Source organism: Theropithecus gelada, chromosome 14 (assembly GCF_003255815.1).
Source record: "Theropithecus gelada isolate Dixy chromosome 14, Tgel_1.0, whole genome shotgun sequence".
Lineage (NCBI taxonomy): Eukaryota > Metazoa > Chordata > Mammalia > Primates > Cercopithecidae > Theropithecus > Theropithecus gelada.
This window is the reverse complement of record NC_037682.1, coordinates 32,194,989-32,220,852: the sequence shown is the minus strand read 5'-3', so window position 1 is coordinate 32,220,852 and position 25,864 is coordinate 32,194,989. Positions and strand designations below refer to the sequence as shown.

Below are 25,864 nucleotides of genomic sequence, written 5' to 3'. Positions count from 1 at the left end.
GATGAAATGGAACATTAAAAACACAAATTCAGCTCCCTTTACGAATTTATCTTCTTATAAATAAAAGGCAAATAATTTCCCCATTTTCAGTTCAGATAATTAAAATGCTTCTCATGATTTGTCAGGGGAGTATAATTATTTTCTTTTCCTTTCCAAAATTTTTATGATGAACATTTTTAAGCATATAAAAAAGTTGAGTAACTACAATTAACTTGTAAAAAATCACTATCTAGATTCAATTATTGTTAACATTTGTCTTATACATACTAGGTTTTAAGTTAAACTTCTATATAAAATTTAAAGTATTTGAGGACTCACCTTTTCAACCTTGTCATAATTTTTAGCTTTAATCTGAAGAGAAACAGAAAAATATAGAATTAATACTGTTTTTTAGAGCATCAATCTGAATTTTTGACCAATTTTTAACCAACTTTGGAAATGCATCCCTATACTTTCTTATTAATTTTGTTCTTCAAAAATAACAGAAGTGTGAAGCAAACATGGGTAAAATGCATTGCAAATATACCTGTGTAAATGGAATCTTTGTGGATTTTCATACATTCATTTACATAGAAATTTTGTGAATTTCATAAAATTCTGTAAAATAGTCATGAGATGAATACAGAAATATATACATACCTGATAGGTCTACCTGAATAGGACTTTATGTATTCACTGAAGAAAAAGTTAAGGCTTTCCTTTCCCTGAATAGCTACCAGAACAATCTGAGTGGCAAAAAAGATTTGCAAATTTGGACTACATACAACATTCAGTCACACCATCAACCTACTATATTGCAGATATTGTGCTAGGTGTGGGTGCTACCACTGTCAACAAGACAGGTCTGCCCCTGCCCTCATAGAGCTTACAGTCTTATGGGGAAAATAGAAGGTCATTGTAAGATATTATGATTAAGTGCTAAAATGAAGAAAGTACTGGGTGCTACAGGAGCATTTTGGAAGAGCAAAAGACTTAGACTCAGGGAATTGCAAAAGATTTCCTGGAAAAAGATAACTTTTTCTAGGAGATTCTGAGGTATTTGGTGAAGAAAGGGAAGAGTTATTCCAGGCAGGAGAAATAGCATGTGAAAAGACCAAGATTAAATACTATTAGATTTCTCTTTTCTTTGAGTATTTTCATCACATAGTGGTTGGGGTTAGGTGCTCAACTGTGTTAATCAGCAAATCTGTTTCACCCAGATAGGTAAATACAAATTTTGGCTGATTAGAGAAGTTTTGGTCCTTTTATCTCAAGTAGTACAGTAATAAAGTATTCCCAGTTTTATGGCTTAAGCTGCTGCAGATGAGAATGCTGATGACAGTCTCTTTTGCTTTTGCTGATAACTTGTTCTCTTTCTGGACTTTTTAATCTTGATCTTCAGAGTTCATAAATTTTAGCACACACTTAAACACAGGTCTTTGTACTTTGAAGCAGTTCAATCAAGGCTCTGGAATCAGACCTCTTAGGTTCACAATCTGGCTATCTACTTAACCTCTTTTTCCCTCAGCTGATTAAGGGGGATAATAATAGCTACTTTGTTAGGGCTATTCTGAGGACTCAATGAGTTAATAAATGTGAAGCGTTTAGAATATTGCCTAGCAGGTTGAGCACTAACTATCATTTATTACCACAAACCTGCTTGGAACTCAGCATGCCCTTTGAACCCATATACTCAGGGCTTTTAGCTCAAGAATAAGTGTCTCTCTTCTATTTGTTCCTTCTTCTCCTTCTAGAACTATATACGTTAGATCTCCTGGTTCCATCCTTGAACTCTGTTATCTTTACCCTTCCTTTGAATTTTTGCTCAAGGTATTAAAATAGTTTGTCCAGTAGATCCTACAGGCAATTCATTTAGGGCTCCATGTGACTATTCTCTTCCACTTAGCCTATTACTATATTTGGTTCATACATAATGGTTTTTGACTCCAGAGTTTTTAATACAGCACTTTGAATCCTGTGTTCATATTACTTTGTTCCAGTTGTATTTCTCCTCTAGCAGCTCTATTTTGTTAGGTATCTGATACTTTTAGTTTATATTCCTTTCTGGTTGTTGGATCCTTCAGATGTGCTGTTATTTTTTCCTGTCTATTCACTGAACTGTGTTGGCAGTCCTAAAGTAGCAGAAATTGACCCTTTTCTACCATGACAGCTGTGTAGCAGGTGTAGGCAGCAAACAAGCTGCTGCTAGTCCTCTGCCAAGAAACCAGAAAGAAATCTCTGCTCAAGAGTAGGGAGGACTCAGCCTGCCTGTTTTGATCCTTTTTGGTTTCCAAGAGGCCAGGCTGATGTCAACATATGTCTGGGGTAGAGACATTTGAGGGGTTCCAAATTTTCTACGGGTTAGCTTCTTAGTCCTTTCCCTAGGCTCTCTACTGGACCTCTTCTGTGAGATTCCCATAGAACCTGAGGCTTCCTTGCATTCGGTTGCTTGGCTTAGTAGAGGTAAATAGGCTGAGTTGAGAATGGGAATAAAGTAGGATGAGTTTAAGTCACCAGCTTCCCAGGTGCAGGTGAGATTATATATAGTTCACACAACTGGTCAGGAAAACCAAAGCTACCCATTGGGAAAACAGTCATAGAATATTAATAGTTAATTCCCAGAAGAGAAAATGTAAGTGGTTGAAAGCTATATGACAATGTGTAAACCTCCAATGTGAGAAAGACAAATTAAAATAATAGATATTACTTAACAACCATTAGAATGGTAAAAACTTACAAAGTTATTAACGCTACTGAAGCCATGTAATGAAAAGGCACTTCACACACAGCTGGAGGAAATATGAATTGTTACAGCCTTTATGGAAAGCCATTAGTAACAGCTATTCTAATAAAAAAAAAATGTATCTTTTGACCCAGGAATTCCACTCCTGGGATCTATATTATAAAAGTAAAAAACAGGCCGGGCACAGTGGCTCACATCTGTAATCCCAGCACTTTGGGAGGCCAAGGCGGGCAAAGCACAAGATCAGGAGTTCAAGACCAGCCTGGCCAACATGGTGAAACCCTGTGTCTACTAAAAATACAAAAAATTAGCTGGACATAGTGGCGGGTGCCTGTAATCCCAGCTACTCAGGAGGTTGAGGCAGGAGAATCACTTGAACCTGGGAGGTGGAGGTTGCAGTGAGCTGATAATGCGCCACTGCACTCCAGCCTAGACGAGAGTGAGACTCCGTCTAAAAAAATAATAATAATAAAAATAAAAGCAACAGAATAGAGAGGTATTTGTACAAGGTTATTTACTGTTAACTTTATGTAGTAGCAAAAACAGTTTAAAAATCAAATGTCCACCAGTGGGGAAATAGTTTAATAAATTATGATGCATCCACATCATGGAATATTATATATTCAGCTTTAACAAGTAATTGGGAGGGATTGCCACAAGATCTTATTGAATGAAAAGAGAGTAAAATTTATATAATCTATCTCTATAAAATAACTAAAAATAAATCCTATATATGTTTATATATATTAGCATAGAGAAAAATAAGGAATATCCACAAGGTTGTTAAACATAATTATGGTTGGCAGGGTGATATGGGTGGATGCAAAAATAGGGACAAGGAAAAAGACTTTACTATCATCTATGCATTTCAGTAAAAATTATGTCTATTATGTATACCTATGAAATAACCAAATTTTACATACCCCTCCCCAACAAAGTGGTCCTGTATCTTGGATTCATCAATTATTTCTTTAATTGGTAAATTGGTATTAGCCCAATAAATGTATGTAGAAAGACACTTTTGACTAATACAGAAAAAATCTCTGATCTCTAGTATGTGGCCACTGATTGTCATTCATTAATGGAACCAGTAAATATTACTTGAGAGGCCTTCTACAGAACTGGTACTGGTGGCCTTACCACAATAGCTATAATCTCATTATTTTTTTAAACATCATTCATTTAAAAAATACTTTAGAAAATCATCGGCCAGGCACAGTGGCTCACGCCTATAATCCTAGCACTTTGGGAGGCCGAGGCAGGCAGATCACCTGAGGTCAGGAATTCGAGACCAGCCTGGCCTACATGATGAAACCCCGTCTCTGCTAAAAATACAAAAATTAGCTGGGCATGGTGGCGCACGCTTGTAATCCCAGCTACTTGGGAGGCTGAGGCAAGAGAATCACTTGAACCAGGAGGTGGAGGTTGCAGTGAGCTGAAATTGTGCCATTTCACTGCAGCCTGGGCGACAAGAGCAAAACTGTGTGGAAAAAAAAAAAATCATCAATGTGCTTTGGAGATTAAATCTGCAATGTGGTAAAATGAAAAGAATTGATCACATTGCATCAGTTACTTACTCTCTTACAGTATCAGCTTTTCCACCTATAAAATGGGAATGATAACATCCATTTCAAAGGGTTATCAAGAATTAAAAAGAATATAAAGCATCTAGATGTTCCAGGTGCCCATAAATCATACTAGTCAACAAAGCTATGAACTAAAGGAGTATAAACTTTTCATTACATCTTCTCTAAACAGAGCTATGTAAACCAAATAGCCAGAAAGAGCAATGGTGTTACGATAATTGGCCCATTTGATGCAGAGGAAAAGTGCAGGCCATATTCAAATGCCATTATTGGTGAGACTAGCACACCAATACCCTGTCTTCAGCCATCCCACCACTAGTCCATTTTCCTTCTTTAAAAGATTATTATCCTATGTATTACTTACTTCTATATGAAAAATCTTACCTATGAGTTAAGTATTCTTAAATATATTTTTCATAGTTACGTGTATTTGTACAGGAATCCATTCTACCTGATAATCAAAGCTTGGTTTAAATTCTAAAAATAAAAAATTCTTGATACTTAAGATTACTTTGTTTTGACATTTGGGATTCTCAGAACTTCCTGTCATTAATCAATAGAAAATGTCTTCATTTAAAGACCATTATAGGCCAGGTGCGGTGGCTCACACCTGTAATCCCAGCACTTTGGGAAGCTGAGGCGGGTGGAATGCTTGAGGCCAGGAGTTCAAGACCAGCCTGGCCAACATAGTGAAACTCTGTCTCTACTAAAAATAGAAAAATTAGCCGGGCATGGTGGTGCATGCCTGTAGTCCCGGCTATTCGGGAGGCTGAGGCAGGAGAATCACTTGAACCTGGGAGGTGGAGGTTGCAGTGAGCAGAGATCGTGCCACTGCACTCCAGCTTGGGCAACAGAGTGAGACTTTGTCTCAAATAAATACATACATACATACATACAATTATGTGCATACAAATAATTTTGCAAAACTTACTAAGACTTGATTATATTTAATCTATTAAAAGTAGTGTATAATTTTTAATGACAGAGGCTCTTAATAAAAATTAACTTCAAGCCAGGTGCGGTGGCATATGCCTGTAGTCCCAAATGCTTGGGAGGCTGAGGTGGGAGGATTGCTTGAGCCCAGAAGTTTGAGGCTGTAGTGTGCTATGATCACACCATTAGATTTTCAGTCTGGGTGACAGAGCAAGACCCTGCCTAAAACAAACAAACAAACAAAAAACAAATACTGATCCTTCTGGTACACCTACTGTTTATCATAAAAATTTGTCAATTGCATTACCTTTTTAATGAATTATCCAAATTTTACAAAGATATGAAAAGTGTCTATAGAGAAAAAATAATACATTTTTAAAATTGCCAACTTCCTATTTTTTTTTAATAGAAGAGTATGATAACTAGAATAGCAATATCAAGATCAATTAACCTTTAAGTTTAATTACATTCAAATCAGTGGTTATCGGCCAGGCGCAGTGGCTCACGCCTATAATCCCAGCACTTTGGAAGGCTGAGGTGAGGTGAGTGGATCTCTTGAGCCCAGGAGTTTGAGACCAGCCTGGGCAACATAGCAAGACCCCATCTCTATTTTAAAAAAAAATATCAGTGGTTATCTTAGGGAGAGTAAAACAAGTATAACATATTGAGTAAACACAAATCTTTTCCTGACACTTTTGAATACTTCGTATTTCCAGGCCTTTGTTTAACTTCCACAATTATTTCCCAAGCATTAATTGGTCATCACTTATCTTTTGGAACTAAAACTATCCTCAGATAAATTATTGGAACTAATGATCACCTATTACTTAATAGGTTAAAACAAAATTAATTATTTAATTTTGTAAAGTGTTAACTTTGCCAGAAAAGGTCTAATGAACCTTTGACTAACATCTATTTTTAACAGTTTAGATTAGCCATGTCCTTTCCCTGGAATATATTTATATTGAGCTCTAAAGAAAGCATGATATTTAGTTGTTCATATTTAGTTGTTCAAAAATAAATGAGTTTTTCCTGATCTTAGGAACATATTTCATGCTTCATTGGATGTTTTATGAAATGCTGATGTAAATGCCGAAAAAAATTCACATTTTTCTGACCAGAGAAATAAGACTCTATGTCAACTGCATTTTGACAGGTTTTCTTCAAATTCAATTTTTTCCCTTATCCCTTAGAGAAAAAAAATCCCATAACATCAGAAGTTTTAAAAAGTATGCTGTTTCAAAATCACCAGTTATAAGAATCATTATACAATTAACTGGAAATGGTTTAAAAACGTATTTGAGGCTGGGTGCAGTGGCTTACACCTGTAATCACAGCACTCTGGGAGGCCGAGGCGGGCAGATCATCTGAGGTCAGGAGTTCAGGACCAGCCTGGATAACATGGTGAAACCCCTATATCTACTAAAAATACAAAAATTAGCTGGGCATGACAGGCGCCTGTAATCCCAGCTACTTGGGAGGCTGAGGCAGTAGAACTGCTTGAACCCGGGAGGTGGAGGCTGCAGCGAACCAAGACTGTGCCATTGCACTCCAGCCTGGACAAGAGCGCAACTCCATATAAAAAAAAAAAATTGATAAATAAATGAACCTGACATAACTCTATAGAGGAACACCAAGAAGCTATATAATCTAAAGGAAAAAGTAAGTCTCTATATACTTTGTGTAGGTTTTCACACAATAACCATTTGGGACAAGTCAACACTTAGGTTTTCAGACAGTACTGGGCACATGGCAGAGGCAGGGCTAGGATCCATCTAAAGTGAGTTCTTATGGTAGTTGTTCACAATGTGATGAAGAGTCACATTCCTAATTTGTTCCCTGCATCTTTTCTACTCTACAGTATAGCACATAAACTTTTCTGGGACTTAAGATAATCATCTTAAACTGAATTTGAGATGCAGAGAAGCTGTCTGATTCTACTTGTATTAACTATCCAAAAAGCTTATTCCAAATCCTGAAATCTGAAAGCATATGGAATCCTAAATATAAATTCATCTTCTGTTAATTTACTTTTTCACTACTCTTTTCAGCTATTCTCTAATCCCCTACAGCCTGAAAAAATGTCTTGAAAGATTACAGAATACAACTAGTTTTAAGGAATTTTGAAATATTGAAGAGTGACATTTTAAGATCTACAAACAAGCCTTTAAGTTAGATGCTGGAGTGGTTGCAGAATATTCTCCTTTTCCACCACCCACTCCCAATTTTAAGGTAAAGAAATCAGGAAAGCAGTGTCTGCAAATAAATTCATTTTTATTTGACAAATAATTATGTGCCTACTATGTGACAGTCCCTTTTCTAGCACTGGAGATAAAGTGGTACATTAAACTAAGTCATAACTCATGGAATTATATTTTGGTTATGTTTTGGGAGGCAGCCACTACCTAAAGAATAATTTTCTTTATCTGTACTTCCTAATTTTCCTGTGATAAATTGTACTGTTTCTGCAATTTGTATTTTCATATTAAATATATATATAAATGCCAGGTGTGGTAGTTCATGCCTATAATCTCAGCATTTTGGGAGGCCAAAGGGTAAAGGTCACTTGAGGCCAGGAATTTGAGACCAGGCTGGGCAACATGGTGAGATTCTGTCTATAGAATTAAAAGTATAAATAAATATGTAGATACAAATGTATACCTATAATATATACTGATTTAGATATAACAGGCTGGCCACAACCTCTTCATGTCCTATCAACTTTCAATTATCCAGGCCCTTAAATATATCACAGAACTACTTGTCAAAAATGAGTGTAAATTATAGACCACTGTGAAGTATATAGTCAATTATGATTAAAATTGAAATGTGCTAAACAAAACTGTGATTATCTTTGAGTGTAGATTAAATTTACTTTCATTTTAATTCCTTGTACTAACCATTAGGTATAATTAGTCTTCCACTTTCCCAAGCCAACTAAAAACTATTTGTCATGTGTCCTTAGGATTTACCAAGTGGAAGTAGGGATGTGGACCTGAACTATTAAAGAGTTTATGATCCAGTTGAAAACATAAAACTAATGATGGAAACAATAAAGGACTAAATTTAAATTCAAATTATTTTGTGTATGCTCTATGTCCTATAAGATTCAGAGGAAAAGGTGTTCCATGCAAACTAGAGTTATCAAGGAAAGCTTCACTGAGCAGACAGTATCCAGGCCATTAATGAAAAAAAGGAGTCTGTACAAGTCAATGAAACAACATGAGTTTCTTTAGTTTTCGGTGGAATAGTGAGGACATCCACGCAAGAAAAAAAGAATACGCATTGGAAAAATAAGTTGGCTGATTATGGTGAAGGTCCATTACCAAGGGCATAAAAAGGCAGAGTTAAATCTGACACACAGAAAACCTTACTGAATGCCACTGAGGTTTTCCTGGCAGGTAAACAATGAGGAAAGTTGAAAAAAGATGGCTCATAAGTAGGTTAGGGAACACAGGTTGTGGAGAATACAGAGGTGACTTCTAGTGCTGTAGGATGAGACAAGCAGGTACTAGCTACAATAGGTAAGATGCTATTGCTGTTATCCTTAAGTGGGGTAATACTGGCTTTGGCTCAGAGAAGGCAGAACAGGGAAAGAAAACTAGTAATGTAGAGGGAAGAACAACAGATTTTTTTTTAATGGAAACAAGAATGAAAAGTGTTATGAGAGTTGCTGTAAAGTTTACTTTTTATTAGGTTTATTCTGAGGTGACATAACTCAGGTATAAATTGTCTGATTAAAGTTAGCAGATAGGGGGTTGGTTTCATCAATAAGACAGTGGAATTAAAGATGCATATTTGAGTCATTTGTAAAAAAAAATTTCTTATCAATATCTAGGGCATACAATACCTAAGGCATTAAGTATATTCTCTGAAGTAGAGAATATTCAGACAAGCAAAGACTCATTTCTCCAAACTATCCATTCCCAGGCAGCAAAAAGAAAGAGAACCCCAGAGTACTTGATATAAGAAAAACAGGATAAAATAATATCTATGAAGTCAATGAATATTACAAGAAAAAGGGATCTGGTGGAATATGCCACAGGTCAAAAATAAGGGTATATGAAAGGTAAGTGGATCTGGCAATAAGAAACTCATTGCTTATTACACACTTAAAAGTTGAAGCAATTCAGCTTCTTATAATTTAAAGTGACAAATACTGCTAATACTAGCAGCATTTATTAAATATTTAATGTTTGTAAGCACTGCTCCAAGATTTTATATGTATTAACTCATTTAATCCATAAACAGCACTCAGGTAAAGTACTATTATTCCCTACTTAAAGATGAGAAAACTGAGGCACAAGGAGGAGATTTAATAACTTCCCCCAGATCACACAACTGAGCTCTTAACCACTATACTATACTGCTCTCAGCACTATATATATATATGAGGATGTTCACTGAAAGAGTACACAGAAGATTTGAGAATCTATTATTACCAACAGGTAGAATGATTAAACTGTGCTTTGTCTAATTAATTGTTTTGTCTAAACAATAGGAGATATATATACACACAAACACACAGGAACTTTAAAAGCAATGATGTATATTTATAATACTGAATGGAAATATATCCATAGTACATTTAAAAAGTGAAATCTAAAAAATATATACTGAGTAGGAAGAAATGCACACAGTAACTGTTGACCAAAACAATTTTCACTGGAAGGGTTGAGACAATTTTTCTGTCTCAGTTACATTTTATTTCCATGACAATTTCACAAAGGAGAGAGCTGGGATTTTTAAAAAATAATTGGACATTTTCTTTTTTAACTCTAATTTCATGACAGATTAGGGATTTTTTTTTTTTTTTAATAAGAGAAAGAAAATTACAGCTGGTTTTGAAGAGTAAGTTTCTCTTTGGAGTAATTCATTAGTATTTTTCTCTGATAAACATCCCCACACTAAAATCTACTTTTAAATGCTCTCAAATTCTCAGCCAGACCTATGAGGACTTAAAATGTTAAATAAATGCTAGATAAATTATGCAATACTAATTTCAGTCAAGAATCTCAAAGGTAAAACCTTGGCTCAAATTTGATTTTGTCCCAATATATAGAGCATCTATCAACAACCACCACTTAACATTTATAGACTCAGCCTATTTTACTTAATAAACATCTAAACTCTGTAAATAACTTCTCAACAGCATGCCAAACATTATCTTTCAAAGAATAATCTGTAATTTTTGAGTAAGAAAAATATAGCAGAGTATTTGCTTTTTGAGAAAAGTGAGTAATTTGGTCAGAAGTATCAAAATCACTAGTTAACATTCATGGCTCAATTGGTTTTGCTACTCTACCTCCCATTAGGTCATCTCCCCTGTCACTCCTCAAAATTGCTGGGTGGCAGAGATCTTCTTTCTAAAGGTTAATTAAAATGGAGATTAAGAAATGTGTACAATCATTTGAGATGCTCCAGCTATCAGGAAAGTCAAGAAATCAAGTTCATAAGCCTCTGATCTAAAAAAACAAAACAAAAAACTACATTAATTCCATACTGCACAGCCAGAATAGTAATCAAGTAGATTGCTAATTTGCTTCCTTCAAATGTCTAATATTAGTTTATTGCACATCAACTTATAGTCTTTTCTACCTTAATTTACAGCTTTTATGAACTGTCGTCTTAATAAAAGTCCTTCCAGGCAAACTTAAAATATTAAACAATATAACTTCTCTAGTATTATTACAGGAACTTTATACATTGTTTTAGAAAATATTATATCTCACGTCACTTTTGTTTGCTGAGTTAATCTTCCATTAGTCACATAACTATTTTTTAATGTGTAGAGGGGAAATTGTTCAGAAAACCATTTACTTAAAACTCTGTTTATAATTCATTCATCTCTTACTATACTTCTCACTACATACAAATTGAAAACTGCTGTTTAAAAATATTAGCAATTGTATTATCATTGGACAAAAGCCTTTAGTCATTTCCTCTACTTTAGATATTCTAGTTCACTAATCAATACAATCCCATTTTGATACAGATTCCTATCAGAATACCATTTGTCTTACTTAATTTTCAATGGCATCCAATGAGTTCACATATTTTTTCTATGTAACTTTCTTGTCGGCAATTTAATTCTAACTATACTTTTACTTATGCTATGAAATCAAGTATAACATATATACTAGATATCCAGTATCATGAGTAATGCTTCATTTAACCTTTCTTAAAAATCCCGTTTCAAAAACAGGATTAAGCTTCCACAATGAAGTAGATACAAATTCAATGGATTGCTTTTCTGTATTTTTTTAAGCAACTTGCCCACTCCTCTAGTTTTTACCTATCAGTAGAGAAGCGTAATTCTAGAAATAGCCCATTTCCTCATTCTATAAAACTCACAGTATATTCCTCAGACTACTTTACTTTTTATCAATACTGCTACTCTAATACTTTTAACTTTACATCAGAAATTATATTCTAATTATATTCTGCAACTGTTTTTGATACCCTATCACTTTTTCCAAGAACATACGATCAACGTTTGTATTATGACCCACTTCTAGACTTCTCAATCCTATATGCATAGTTTATTTCTATTTTGTTGTTGAAGTGACCTAATTCCAAGTTCCTCTTTAGAAAATGCTTATCAAATAATCATCTTTTTCACCAAAATTGTATATTTATTCAACACTGTTTCCCTACTCTTGAACAAACTATACATTGGTCATATTTACTTAAATTCTGAAAGATTAAAAAATCATTACTCAGCTCAATTCAAAAGATCACACCAGCAACAGCAACCTTCGATAGTAAAATATGAATTCTAAAAGGTCTAAAGAAACAATTATGACTGTGTAAAAATATTGAAATAAAATTGTATTCATGCAAGAGATTCTTATAAAACAAAAACTGGAAACACTATAAATAAATGATAATTAGGACTGGTTAAACAGCATATATATAGGATGTACTACGGTGCCACCATTAAAAGCGATTTTATAGACTAAGCAACACAAAAATATGCTACTATGTGGAAAAAACAAGCTACAAAAAGGTTTTATAGACAGATCTGGAAAAGTTAACTGTGATTAAGTTATAGTCCAAAAGTAGTGGGAATATGGTTTTTTTCTCCATTCTTAGATTTTTTTTTCTTATAAAAAACACATATATTACCCTTTTAAGAAAAATGTTTTCCTTTTGTAACAATCTTGACAAACTCCATTTTCCCTCCCATCTCCCAAGCTTCAATCACTTGATATTACTTCATTATGCTTGCCTTTTAAAATTCAACCATTTAAGTCCAAAAATATTACTTGTGCATGTATTTAGGTTCTGTATAAGTGTATTTTCTCAGTAGTCCATCTAGGTATTATTCTGCTTACTCAGAAAACAAGTGAGTCAACATAATTTAAAAAATTCCACAAAGGCATAACGTTTTTTATTTCACAGCACCTAGAACAAAGCCTAACATATAGCACTCAATAATAATTGCTAAATAAATGTGGATAAAAGTCTACCAGTTACTGTTTGCATATTCATTCAAAAACAGATTTTAGATTATACTGTCTTAAATATCAAGGGAAATGAAAAATGTAAATGTATAACTTTTACAGAAAGGTCTTTATGAGTCCTATAATCCTTGTTAAAATATTAACTTAAAACCTCACTTCAATAAAAAGGTTTAGAAAGGGTGCTAAGTATAATACTATCAGTAAATTCAGACTAAAATGGAGGAATAATTAAAGTTCTAATATGGATTTTGAAAGTTAGATTTTTCACAGGATTTACATCTTTCCATAAGCATACCCAAATCAATTCTATTTTCCATTGCTTTTCTTGAATGAAAACATGATTTCTATTTGAAGCAAAAATGCTGCTTCAAATAGCCATGTAAAAGATGGGAAATTACGAATTTTGGAGGTTTGAAAAATAGACATAGGCAACAAATTAAGAAAAACAAAGAAAAAATTCAGGTAAATACTAAGTTGAGAATCAAGATGATTTAGAGATGAATTTCTTTTTTCTAATGGGCATGTTTCAAAATTGAAATTTTGGCTCTATTCTAAAGGCTTCAAGCTATATACTTATATGCAGAACATTTATAAAATTATTTTATAAAATAACCTATTAGATTTTAAAACTTTTTCCTAACTTTATGAATTCCTGAGTGCATTTCTCCAAATATGGCCACATTTAAAGGCCTAACGAAAACATACCCTATTTTCTCTGGCATTTTATTTATATAGTTTGAAATGTTTGTATTTCATTTTACTTCCTCTAAATATATTTGTGATATTTTCCAAAGTGATGCCACCAAAGGTAAAGAATTAAGTTCAAATACTATATGGAAAGCTGCCATGAAGGCTTTAGTAGACAAGAATGAAATGAAAATTATATTGATATTCCTGCTGTAAGAACAGGCCCTTATGGTGCTGTCATTAAAATGGAAAGAAAGTTGAAGGGAAAAAAACCTGAACGGCAAGCTCTGGGTTAAGGTGGTGATACTTTCACCAGCAAATGAAGTGTGCAGTGGAAGGCTCCCCAAATCTAATACACACATATGGCCATTCTTTCTAGTTGATTCTACCATACAGGTCTAATTTTGTCCATGACTACTATAACAGATCAGTAGAGATATCAGATTATCGAAAGCTGTGACATGTAAGAAATAAAGAAATAAAATTGAAACAACAACAAAAAAGTATCCTAATGCTGTTTCTCAAAGAAACTGAGCTCCTGGCAGCCCTTTCCCAATCAATACGTAAACCTGAGAAAGGAAAGGAGAACAGGCACAAAAGACTTTCTGTTCTCCCCATATCCCATCATCCTACTGCAAAATGCACAGAAACAAGATATAAAATAATCTATGGATTAGCTTTCAAATTACAATTGAGATACATTGTTGGATGGCAAAGTGTGCATGTTGAAAACCAAATTCTATAAAGTATTTAATTAGTTCACCAATGGGAAAGAAAACTGGTTTTGAAATGTTTACTGTTAATAAAATATAATCCTTTACATGGCCTTATTATTCTCTATATACATGAGCTTATTGAATAGCTCAAGAAAATCTGTAATGTGAATCACGAGTTTTCTTCACAACTATTTCACAGGCAAATCAGTTTCAGGAAAAAAATATATATATATATATACAAAACTATTTTCATTATATGAGTATGTGAGTCTCCTCATGTCTAATGTTGAGATGCAATATAAAAAGCTTAAAAAGATGAAAAAATAATTTGCAAACATTAAGACTTAATTTAAATGGGAAATAAGAGGTTTGGCCAACAAAAGAAATACTTAAGCACAAAACACACATTTGAAAGAAAAATATAGGCCGAGCATGGTGGCTCAAGCCTATAATCCTAGCACTTTGGGAGGCCAAGGCTGGTGGTTAGATTGAATCCCGGAGTTCAAGACTAGCCTAGGCACAAAGCAAGACCCTGTCTCTACAAAAAAAATACAAAAATTAGTTGGGCATGGTGGTGTGCACCTGTAGTCCCAGCTACTTGAGGGGCTGAGGTGGGAGGATTGCTGGAGCCTAGGAGGTGGAGGCTGCACTGAGCCGTGATCACACCACTGCACTCCAGCCTGGACAACATAGTGAGATCCTGTCTCAAAAAAAAAAAAGAAAAGTATGTAAAAACAGGTCAGTAAGAACATCAAAACAACAAAGTATGTTCTTTTATCTCAGAACTTATTTATCATTCCTTCCATTCTGACAATGAGAAAAACAGGTAAAGCAATAAATATAACATTATTTAAATGTTTAATCAAAATTATTTCAACTTCTAAACAGGAAATTGTGCTAACATTAAGTTTCCTTAACTTCCCTAATGTGCTCTTATAAAGACAAAAAAAACCCCAGAAAAACAGACTAGAGAGATTAGTTCTCAGAAAAAGAAATCCAAAGGGCTCTTAAAAATGAAAATATGCTCAATCTCATTCATAAGAGAAATGCAAATGAAAATCACATCGAGATGACCATTTTTTACCTATAAGTACTGGCAAAAATTAAGAGTATAAAATATTGTGTCAAGAGGATTTAGGAAAATGGGCCCTTTACAGGATTATCAATGGGACTTAAAACTATGACAACCTCTGTGGAAGAACATTAGGAAATAGAAAATTCGAATAAACCCCATATACTCTTTGATCCAGCAATTAAATTTCTAGGAATTTAATCTACAATAATATTTACACAAATGGAAATGATATGTATACAATTACTGGATAACCGTCTGTGATAATATAAGACGAGGAAAAAACTTAAATGTCCTTCAGTAGGGGACAAGTTAAAAGAAATATAGAATATCATGTACTTGTAGAGAAAAAGATTTCCAAAACTTACTTTCTTAAGCAATAAAAAAAGGTGTAAAACAAAATGTAATATATATTTATTAATGTAAAAGGACAGAACACATGAATGTATGTGCATTAAACATCTCTAGATTATGAACATTGTCTCTGAGGGGAACTGGTGCCTCAAGAACAGGGGTAGGTGACTTTTCACTGTAGGTTCCTTTTGTTATCTTCTCATATTTGAACCTTATTTTAATATATATATACACATACACATATGTGTATACATATATGAACACACATATATATGGAATGTCTAGGTGACATGTAACTTTTGAGTTTTTACACTTAAACATATATCTGTATTTTTATCAATTCTCAAAACATTCCAAAAACCCCCAAACTGTTAAAATTTTAAAAACATGTACAAATAAAACATAAAATGCATTATGCATACAGAAATTAGATGTATAATATTGTTTAAACTATTTAACATTTTTTAAGGAAAAGGATTACCTTTGCAGTCTCTAAACACATAGTATAATTTAAGCATTAAAAAAAAAAGAACTATCAACCTTAACACAACTGATAAAGTCCAGAGGCACTACCATAAAAATTTAGTTCATTTAGTTAATTTTCAAACCTAAAAAATGAATACTAATTAATAGAATCTGACACTGGCATAACTCAAGATCATTAAAAATACTCATTTCCAACCAAGTCAAGGGTTTTATAAACATTTAACAATAAAATTGAAATTGAAGTGATATATTTGGATAAAAATTTAACTGAAATTCAGCATTTAAGAAACTACTTGTTTAATGCCCGAACTATAAACTTGTGGCACTAAACCAATCAAGTGAGATTTATAGTTCTACTTATAATAAACATAAAAATAAAACTCATAATCATTTTTGCCCTGAAAAAAGTGAAGCTAAAAACATACCAATTCCAATTCCAATGAGTCCTTTCACTTATGAAAACTTTCACTGGAACAGAGTGACTTTAGGCTAGGAAGTAAATATGAAGAGAAACCTGGATACTTAATAAATGAGCTTTGAATTTAATATATATATTTAAGTTATACCTACAATTGGACATGTTCAAAAATGCATGTGTAACTTTCACAATGTTACTTTATTAACATGACCCTGGGTACAGAACTTTCAAGTTGACAGCTATTTTCTTTCAGCAACCTGAAGAGTCAATTCCAGTCTTCTGGTTTCCCTTGTTGCTGTGAAGTTACCAACCTTACTGCCATTCTTTGAAGGTCATTTATCTTTTTGTTTCCAACCATTTATGTGATTTAAGAAAAAAATCTTTAGTTTTCTGTAGTTTCATCCTCATGTGTCTAGTTGTGGATTTTTAAAATTACTGCTTGGGATTCAATGAGCATCTTTAATCTGTTGAAGCCTTAATCAGTCTGGCAAACTCTCAGTATTTCTTCAAATCGTGCTTCTGCCCCATGTCCTTCCTCTACTTCTAGAACTTCAAGTAGACACATTTTCACGCTATCCTTTGTGTCTCAGACATCTTTCATATTTTCCATCTAATTGGCTCTTTAAGCTCCATTCTGGATTCCTTCAGTTCTCCTTCAGTTCTCCAATTCTCTTCACCTATTATTAAACTAATCTTATCTAAATTCTAGTTTCTGAAGCCTTTGCAGGTCTGTTTCTGATATATGTGGTTTCCTTATATGCTTATTTTTAACAACTGATCTGCTCCTTTCCCTTCAAAGATTATTTCTGGAAACTCTTTGAGGCCTAGGAAGAAGGTGCATTCCTCCAGAAAGGGTATGAATAAACTATTACGACCTATTAGGGACATTAATTCATTAATTCAGGCTGAGTCCTCATACATGGCTTCAGTTTTTCTGAATCATTCTCAGGTGATGTTTATTTACACAAATCCACATAAGGAACATCTCAGGATCCCCCCATTCTGCTCTACTCAGACGGAAGCAACTTTTCTCAGTCCCTTACAGGTAGGAAGGTGGCATAGATTTACTTCTAGATCACTGTCATCCTGAGTGTAGCTTTTAAAGCACACAGTTTAAGGGGAAAGGCTATCCCATTGGACACTGTACCCTGGGCAGGCCTTGGGTTTTGATTTTTGCTGCCTGAGGTCCTGGAAGTGTTCAAAACTGAAGCTCAAGAGGTCTTCCCAGTTTGGCAGTTGCTTTCAGGGCCAAAACAGTTTAGGCATTCTGCTTATCTCCTCATGTTCCTTTTTTATCCCTCCCCACTCCATTAGGCTTTCACCTGGTAATTCCTTACAGGGCTGTAAGTCCAATGTTAGTTAAGATGTTCTTAAAATTCTATCTAGCAGCCTTAGCTGTTTTCAGTGAGAGAGCTAATCTGAGTAACCTAACTCATCATATTACTGGCTAGTCTCCATCATAAAATTTTATTAATATCAAGCTTTCAAAAAGATTAGAAAAAAATTGTGTGCAAACTACCTTGAAAAGTAACTATAAACTCTAAAATCCAATGTTCACTGAAGCACTAAATTCCAAAAGTAATCTATTAAAGAAGCCAGATCTGGTAAAAATCTGGTCAGGCACAGTGGCTCATGCCTGTAATCCCAACACTTTGGGAGGCTGAGGTGAGAGGATTGCTTGAGCCCAAGAGTTCAATACTAGGCTGGGCAACATGAGACTTTGTCTCTATAATTAATCAGGCATGGTGGCCTGCAACTGTGGTCTCGGCTACTCGGGAGGCTGAAGTGGGAGGAACACTTGAGCCCAGGCAGTGGAGGTTACAGGTTACAGTGAGCTGAGTTCAAGCCACCGCACTCCAGCCTGGGTGACAGAGTAAGACCTTGACTCAAAAAAAAAAAAAAAAAAGTGTAAATCTTTCTCTTATGTTATACATCAACATAATTCTAAATAATGTGAAAGCAGTTTACTCTGAAATACTTAAATATTTAGGGGTATTAGACAATTCAAAAGGATAGTTTTAGTGTTCTAAAAATAAAGACATTTTTCTAACCTGTCATGGTAAAGGTATCAGCCGATCACAATTTTATACTCGTGAAAATACATCTTGCTATAAACTGAAATCATAACTCTAATTTTTAGAAATTCAACTTGTAAAATACAATTATTTCCCACTGTGGATTTTTAATTCAACAAGTATTCATAGTGCCACTGTATGCCAAGCATTATTGTAGCTTCCTGGAATATAGCAACATACAAGAGAGATGAACTATAAGTAAATTATTCAGTACCTTAGGTGATGAGTGTTATAGGGGAAAAGGAAAACTCGGTAAAGGATAAGGAGTTCTGTGGAGGATAGGAGTGGCAATTTTAAACAGAGTGGTCACAGGAGAAAACATTTTTGTAGATTTGAAGAAAGCAAAGCAGCTAGCAAAGCAGCCATCTGGAAAAATATCTTTAGAACAGATAAAAGAGCTAATATAGACAAAACCCCTAAGGGGGGAGTATGTCTGAAATAAATTTAAGGAACATCAAGGAGGCCAGTGTGACTAGAGAAGAGACTTTACAATTAATATGTGGATTATCTATCATGCAGATATTATGCACAAAATGTTATACTTGTGGGTATCCTAGCATTCAATAATTTTCTACTAATTATTAAATCAGCCTACCTGAAGGTACTAAAAAAAACCAGATTCTTAAACATACAAATGTTAGGCTTTTCGCATAATTACTAAGAATACAGATATAAATTCATTAAAAATTCATCAATTTAAAAAATTCTATCAGAACTCTAATTCAGTTGATCAAAGTTCCATTATAATCCTCCTTTATTCTTAACAGCTATAAAAACATTTTATTTCATGTCTTTTAAAAAATGTTACTACTATTACATAAACACATTATTACGTATCACCTAGGTATGCAATTCTCCCTAATTCTTGGATTTTACAAATCAATAAAATTAGGAAAGAAAATTTAGAAACTGACATGATCTGCCAACGTTTTTGGGTTTTGTTTTCTTTTTCTGAGACAGAGTCTTGCTCTGTCCCCCAGGTTGGAGTGCAATGGCACGATGTTTTTGGGTTTTGAGAGATGTTTGGAAACTACTGTTCTTGTGCTTTTGCGTTTCTCAATTTTAGCCAGTCTTTAGGTATTCCAAAAGTATCCAGAAGACATCAAAACATTTTACAGGATTCTGTTTAAAACTAAGTTTCAAACCTTGATACTAGAATCAGTAAAATAAGTAGTATCTCTTAATCTTGGTTATTAAATATTTGTCCCTTTGGTAAAATTATCCCTTTTAGTAAACACATGCAAATTAACTTAAATATTTATCCAAAAGGGGGGAAAACTTTCCTACGTTTTTTCATTTAAAAAAATTCATATAAAATAAGCAATCTTTTTTCTGTACAAAATAAGTCAATTTAGAAACTGTGTGTCATTGGGTAAGCTAGACGCTGACAATGTGGATTCCCATTTAGTAAAAACAAATTTTACTCATGGTAAAAACATTTCTAGGAATCAAACTCATGCAACTTCTCAGGTTTTACCTAGTATAGAAAATAACCAATTTTTTATCTTAGGAAATGTTTTTCCCCCTCAAAAAGTGAAAACTCTGGCCAAGTACTGTCATATTTTCCTCAATCGCTATGAAGACTGTTAAAGGGAAAATTTTATGGCTTCTTAATTGTATTAGTTTCTCAATACTCAAATAGAAACTAAAAATAAAAAGAAACCAAAAGAGAATTTATAAATCAACATGTAATTTTTTTCTTTTGAGAATTGAACAGGAAGTTTCCAGTCATTTAACTTAGAAATTTATGTAGGCATTTGAGTAAAATAAGGGCCCAGAATTATAAATATCTCAACTTAAGTTCTTCCTAGAGCAAAATTACAGCCAACTTATTAATCTAGCAATTATTTCAGATGTTCATGCTTATTCTCCAATTATTCTCCCTTATTGCTTAGCTGCAATTCTAGATGAGCTAATGACCATTAAGCTCATATATATCTATAACAAAGAAAACATGCATGTAAGCCACAAGTCATCTGCTTTAATATACTGGGAATAACTAGAAGCAAAATTCAGCTTAAAAATTAAAAAAAAAAAAAGCATTCATCTATTTCTAAAATGTAAAAAATTAAAAATCATCAAGCTAAAATTGTTTCAACTCGTCAAATAAAGCATGTTTTCTCTTTCCTTTGTTAAGTCCTCTGCACTGGCAGTTCTCTTTGCCAGGTATTCTCTGCTTAACTCATACACATACTTCAGGCCTCAGTTCACAAATCCTGTTCTTCGAGGTTTCCTTGACTCACCATCCCCCACCTTCCCATGCAGGGTCTGGCATGCATTTACTCAACAGATACTGGAAAAGTTAATAAATTTTAGAAGCAATTTAGGAAGATACTGTCCCCATCTTCCCTGAAAAATAACGTGGATGGAAGAACCTGAAAAAAGACATTTTCATTACTTCTTTTTTTTTTGAGACAGAGTCTAACTCTGTTGCCCGGGCTAGAGTGCAGTGGCATGATCTTGGCTCACTGAACCTCCGCCTCCAGGGCTCAAGTGATTCTCCTGCCTCAGCCTCCCAAGTAGCTGGGATTACAGGTGCATGCCACCACACCTGGCTAATTTTTGTATTTTCAGTAGAGACGGCGTGTCACCAGGATGGGCAGGCTGATCTTGAACTCCTGACCTTGAGTGATCCACCCGTCTCAGCCTCCCAAAGTGCTGGGATTACAGGCATGAGCCACCAAGCCCGGACTACTTTTTTACCTATATCCATATAAAAACTTATAAATAATATACAGATGGTGGGGGGTCTGCAAAATTACTACCAGATTACTTTTTTTGAGAATCTCTAAATTCAACAGCCAACTGCACTACTGAAAAAAAGGTGTTAATACTTTGGACAATTTTACGTGACTATGACCCAGGCAAATACGTCAGTAGGCATCAATAAATTTCATTCTACTAAAAGTCCACAATTCTAGGGAACTTTTAAGGACTAGTCCTCCACATACAAAATTACGTTCCAAGAAGGTTTGCTAACAACGCAATTCTGCATTTTTAGTTTGCACAGTCTCCTAAAAATGTCAAACTGCAGCCTGTAAACTTTTCATCTTACACATAAAAGTATCTTATAAGCTTAATTGAATACACTAAAGTAAAATTCCAAAACACTTCAATTGTGGGATGCTTAGAATTGCAAACTGTTTTATAGGTAAATAATACAAATTCTGATGCAACATCATAGTGGTTTACCTACAATCAACTGAGGAGTATCAGGTAGCTACACGAAGATACTCGAGTTTTCAATGACATAGCCTGGAGATATGCTCAAAAAGTTTATCTTGAATCTCTAAGCCTGATGCACCACAAATTACAAATCACTGGAAATAAAGATTTAGTTTCAATAAATCAGATTTTTCCCATTAACTAGAAAAGTCAAGTTCCTTTTAGTATTTTTAAATAGAGAGCTAGATATCGTGCCCCTCTGACTTTAATTTTTCATTTTTATTTTTCATAAAATTTCATAATCTCAAATTAGTAAAAATCTCCTTTCAGATCAAGCTGGGCATGGTGGCTCATGCTTGTAATCCCAGCATTTTGGGAGGTCTAGGCGGGTGGATCATCTGAGGTCAGGAGTTCAAGACTAGCCTGGCCAACATGGTTAAAGCCTGTCTCTACTAAAGATACAAAAATTAGCCAGGTGCGGTGATGGGTGCCTGTAATACCAGCTACTCGGGAGGCTGAGCCAGGAGAATCACTTGAACGCAGGAAGCAGAGGCTGTGGTGAGCCAACATTGTGCCACTGCACTCCAGCCTGGGCAAGAGTAAGACTCTGTCTCAAAAAATAGATAAATAACAGATCATAGGGAATATAGTTTATCCTATCAGAAAACTTAATTTACAAAACTTCTACACATCTTTGAAAAGTATGAAAACAACTGTTTAATAAGCAGGTATTGAAAGGCTAATATACTCTACCTAAATCCTTAGTTTTGGCCTTGATTTAAGTAAATGCCATTCTAATAACACTCCTAATTGCTAACCCAGAAACAGATGTAAAAGTTACTGCTCTCTCTATAATGTGGAATGTAAAAAAAATATTCAAAGTGGTAAAGAATATATGTTCTTTGTTTGAGTCCAGGAGTTCAAGACCAGCCTGGGCAACATGGCAAAACAAAAAAATACAAAATTTTGTATTTTTGTCTCTACCCAAAACAACAACAAAACAGCCACAAAACACCATGAAAATTAGCCACGTGTGGCGGTGTGCACCTGTATTCCCAGTTACTCTGGAGGCTGAGGTGGGAGGATCATCTAAGCCTGTGCAGGTCAAGGTTGCAGTAGGCCATGATTACATTACTGCACTCCAGCCTGGGCAACAGAGTGAGACCCTGTCTCAAAGAGGAAAGAAAATACTTGCTCTTATAAATTTCTTAAAAGTCCAAAATTACAAAGATTTGCCCCTTTTGTGTACAAGATTCCTTTGTACTCTCTGAAATTAAACCCAAGTATCTACAGCTAAAAATTTAAAAACTATGGAAGTATGGAGAACAATAGCAACTAGAATTTTAGAGATAAGATTTTATACAAAGGATAACCTGGCTACACAGAAGTTATTGTACCATAAAATCTTCTAAAAGGTTTGTTGAAATTCTACTGAAGCAATTATATGTGGTTGTGAGTAGCTATACATAATCCATTTTTTCAAATACCCACCAAAATACCGTTAGACCTAATACTGAGACAAATAATGAAGAATGCAAAAAACTCCTGAGCAAAGAAAAACAAAAGTCAGTTATAAGCCTACTATGTATTAATAGCTATTTCCACAACTATACTGTATTTTAGATTTCTTAGGTCAGTTAGTATAATGGCTAGTGACTAGAATCACATATGGAGGAAAAATCTAAGCATGAACTGAGTATTAACATAGATTTGAACATTATTGTTCCTTTTAAGTGTGACAATGATATTGTGGTTTTATAGGGTACTATTCTCTTTATATAAGCAGAGAAATATAAAGCATCATTAAGCCTATGCAGAGGTGTACAGGTACTGACTATATATTATTCTTTCAAATTTGTCTGAAAATTTTTATAATAAAAAGTTGGAAGGCCGGGCGCGGTGGCTCAAGCCTGTAATCCCAGCACTTTGGGAGGCTGAGATGGGCGGATCACGAGGTCAGGAGATCGAGACCATCCTGGCGAACACCGTGAAACCCCATCTCTACTAAAAAATACAAAAAACTAGCCGGGCGAGGTGGCGGGCGCCTGTAGTCCCAGCTACTCGGGAGGCTGAGGCAGGAGAATGGCGTGAACCCGGGAGGCGGAGCTTGCAGTGAGCTGAGATCAGGCCACTGCACTCCAGCCCGGGCTACAGAGCGAGACTCCGTCTCAAAAAAAAAAAAAAAAAAAAAAAGTTGGAAAGAAAAAAGATTAAATTGCTTGGCTAAGGTCCTAGTAATAAGGAAGCTGCAAGCAGAATATCCTAAGGTCCCCAGACTTCAAGTTCTTTCATTCCTATTCCTACATATATCCCTTATAGTTACCTGCAAATTCCTTGCACTGCATTGCATTTCTTTAAATAAATGAAGACATTTTTAAACATACCTTTCCCATACTACTAAATATGATCAGACCACTGTTACAGTAACACAGTAAGAAAAATTCTGACCCTGCAGTTGAGGCACAGGGCAGAGTAGTTCCCTACCCCCATAATAAAAAACTGAACTTAAATAATAATTTTTTGTGTTTTTGAAGAAAAAAAAAAAGTATTTTAGAGACAGGGTGTTACTATGTTGCCCAGGCTGGTCTCAAACTCCTGGGGCTCAAGCAATCCATGCCCACCTTGGCCTCCCAAATGCTAGGATTACAGGCATGAACAACTGCACCAAACAGATTAAACTTCTTTTTTTCAAAGTTACTTTGACTTGGAATGCCTGTTATTTAAATGCTAATCTCCTAACTATTCTGTGAACTCAGGAAATTCAAATTTACAAAGGAACAAGTTACCTTTTTAGCAAATATTCCCATGGATAAGCAATCTGACATTTTTAATTGCTAATGGAAACTATTTCCTTTAAAGTGCTGAGAATTTCATCATTTGTGTTGCTCACAACTGAAAACTTTTAACAAGTTAAATAATGTAGCATTTGCAAACATAATCAAGTATTTGTCTAGATGATCTTTTTGACTCACTAATTTGTTTACAAAGTGAAAGATGGCATTATTTTTAAAATACCTAAATTCTTATTTGAAATAATTTGCCATTTGGTCAAGTAAATCAGTATAGGTATCAATTTCCTATATCATACAGTTTATATATAGATAATAGATATATAATATATATAACCCAATGCTTGAAGTAGCAATTTTTAAGTTTTCTTCCCCATATGATTTATGACAGAATTGACAGGCATCATTTACAGTAAATGATTTATTTTGTATTTGACAAAATCCTAAACATTATCTTTACTAACTATACTCACTAGTAAGCTTCTTAAATGAAAAAAATCATGGTGGGGAGGTGAAAGCTAGGACTTTCCAATGGTTTTCAAACACAATAAAGTTTGAGTTATGAATAGAATATCTGTTTCCACTCAATAAACATATTGAAAAACACCAGATAATTCCATGGAAAAGTATCACTGATTCAACCAAGAATCAATCGAGTTTAAATGGAGTGGATAGTTGTTAGATGAGAATACAATATTTAGTCTCAAATTATCTCCCCATTATTTTTTCTATTAATTATCAAAGGAATAATAATAACTACACAGTGGACAAGCTGGTCAACACCTGAGCCACATCATGAAAACTGACATCACCAATATGGGACAAATGAACATTACTACGCCTCCGGATGAGATACACTAAACACACATGGCCATTTTGGTGGCTTTTCAGCTAAAACCTATAACCTAAATCTAATGATGAAGCATCAAACAAATTCAAATTAAGGCCGAGGGCTGAGTACAGTGGCTTACGCCTGTAACCCAGCACTTTGGAAGGCCTGAGGTCAGGAATGAGACCAGCCTGGCCAAAATGGTGAAACCCCATCTCTACTAAAAATACAAATATTAGTTGGGTGTGGAGCACACTTGTCCCAGCTACTTGGGAGGCTGAGGTTGTAGTGAGCTGAGATCACACCACTGCACTCAAGCCTGGGTGACAGAGCAAGACTCGATCTCAAAAACAAAACAAAAACACAAATTAAGGCTGAGGGGCTGTTCCACACTGAAGGAGACTAAGAGGAATGACAATTACATAATGGCCTTGGATTAGATAATGAATCAGAAGAAATTTAAGAGTATTACCATAACAAAAGTAGAACACAGACTGCAGATTATTCTACTAATGCTACATTTCCTGAATTTCATCACTCAACTGTGTGTATGTATAAGAATCTTT

The 25,864-nt window shown here is 34.5% G+C and overlaps 1 protein-coding gene across 1 annotated transcript in view; it reads right to left on the bottom strand.

Annotated features, from left to right (window-relative positions):
* CSTF3 (cleavage stimulation factor subunit 3) overlaps positions 1 to 25,864 on the bottom strand; it is a 78,274-nt gene that overhangs the window by 23,913 nt on the left and 28,497 nt on the right. The window contains exon 4 of the mRNA XM_025355942.1: positions 319 to 351. Within this exon, the coding sequence (XP_025211727.1) occupies positions 319 to 351 (33 nt within the window). The remainder of the gene's footprint in view (positions 1 to 318; positions 352 to 25,864) is intronic.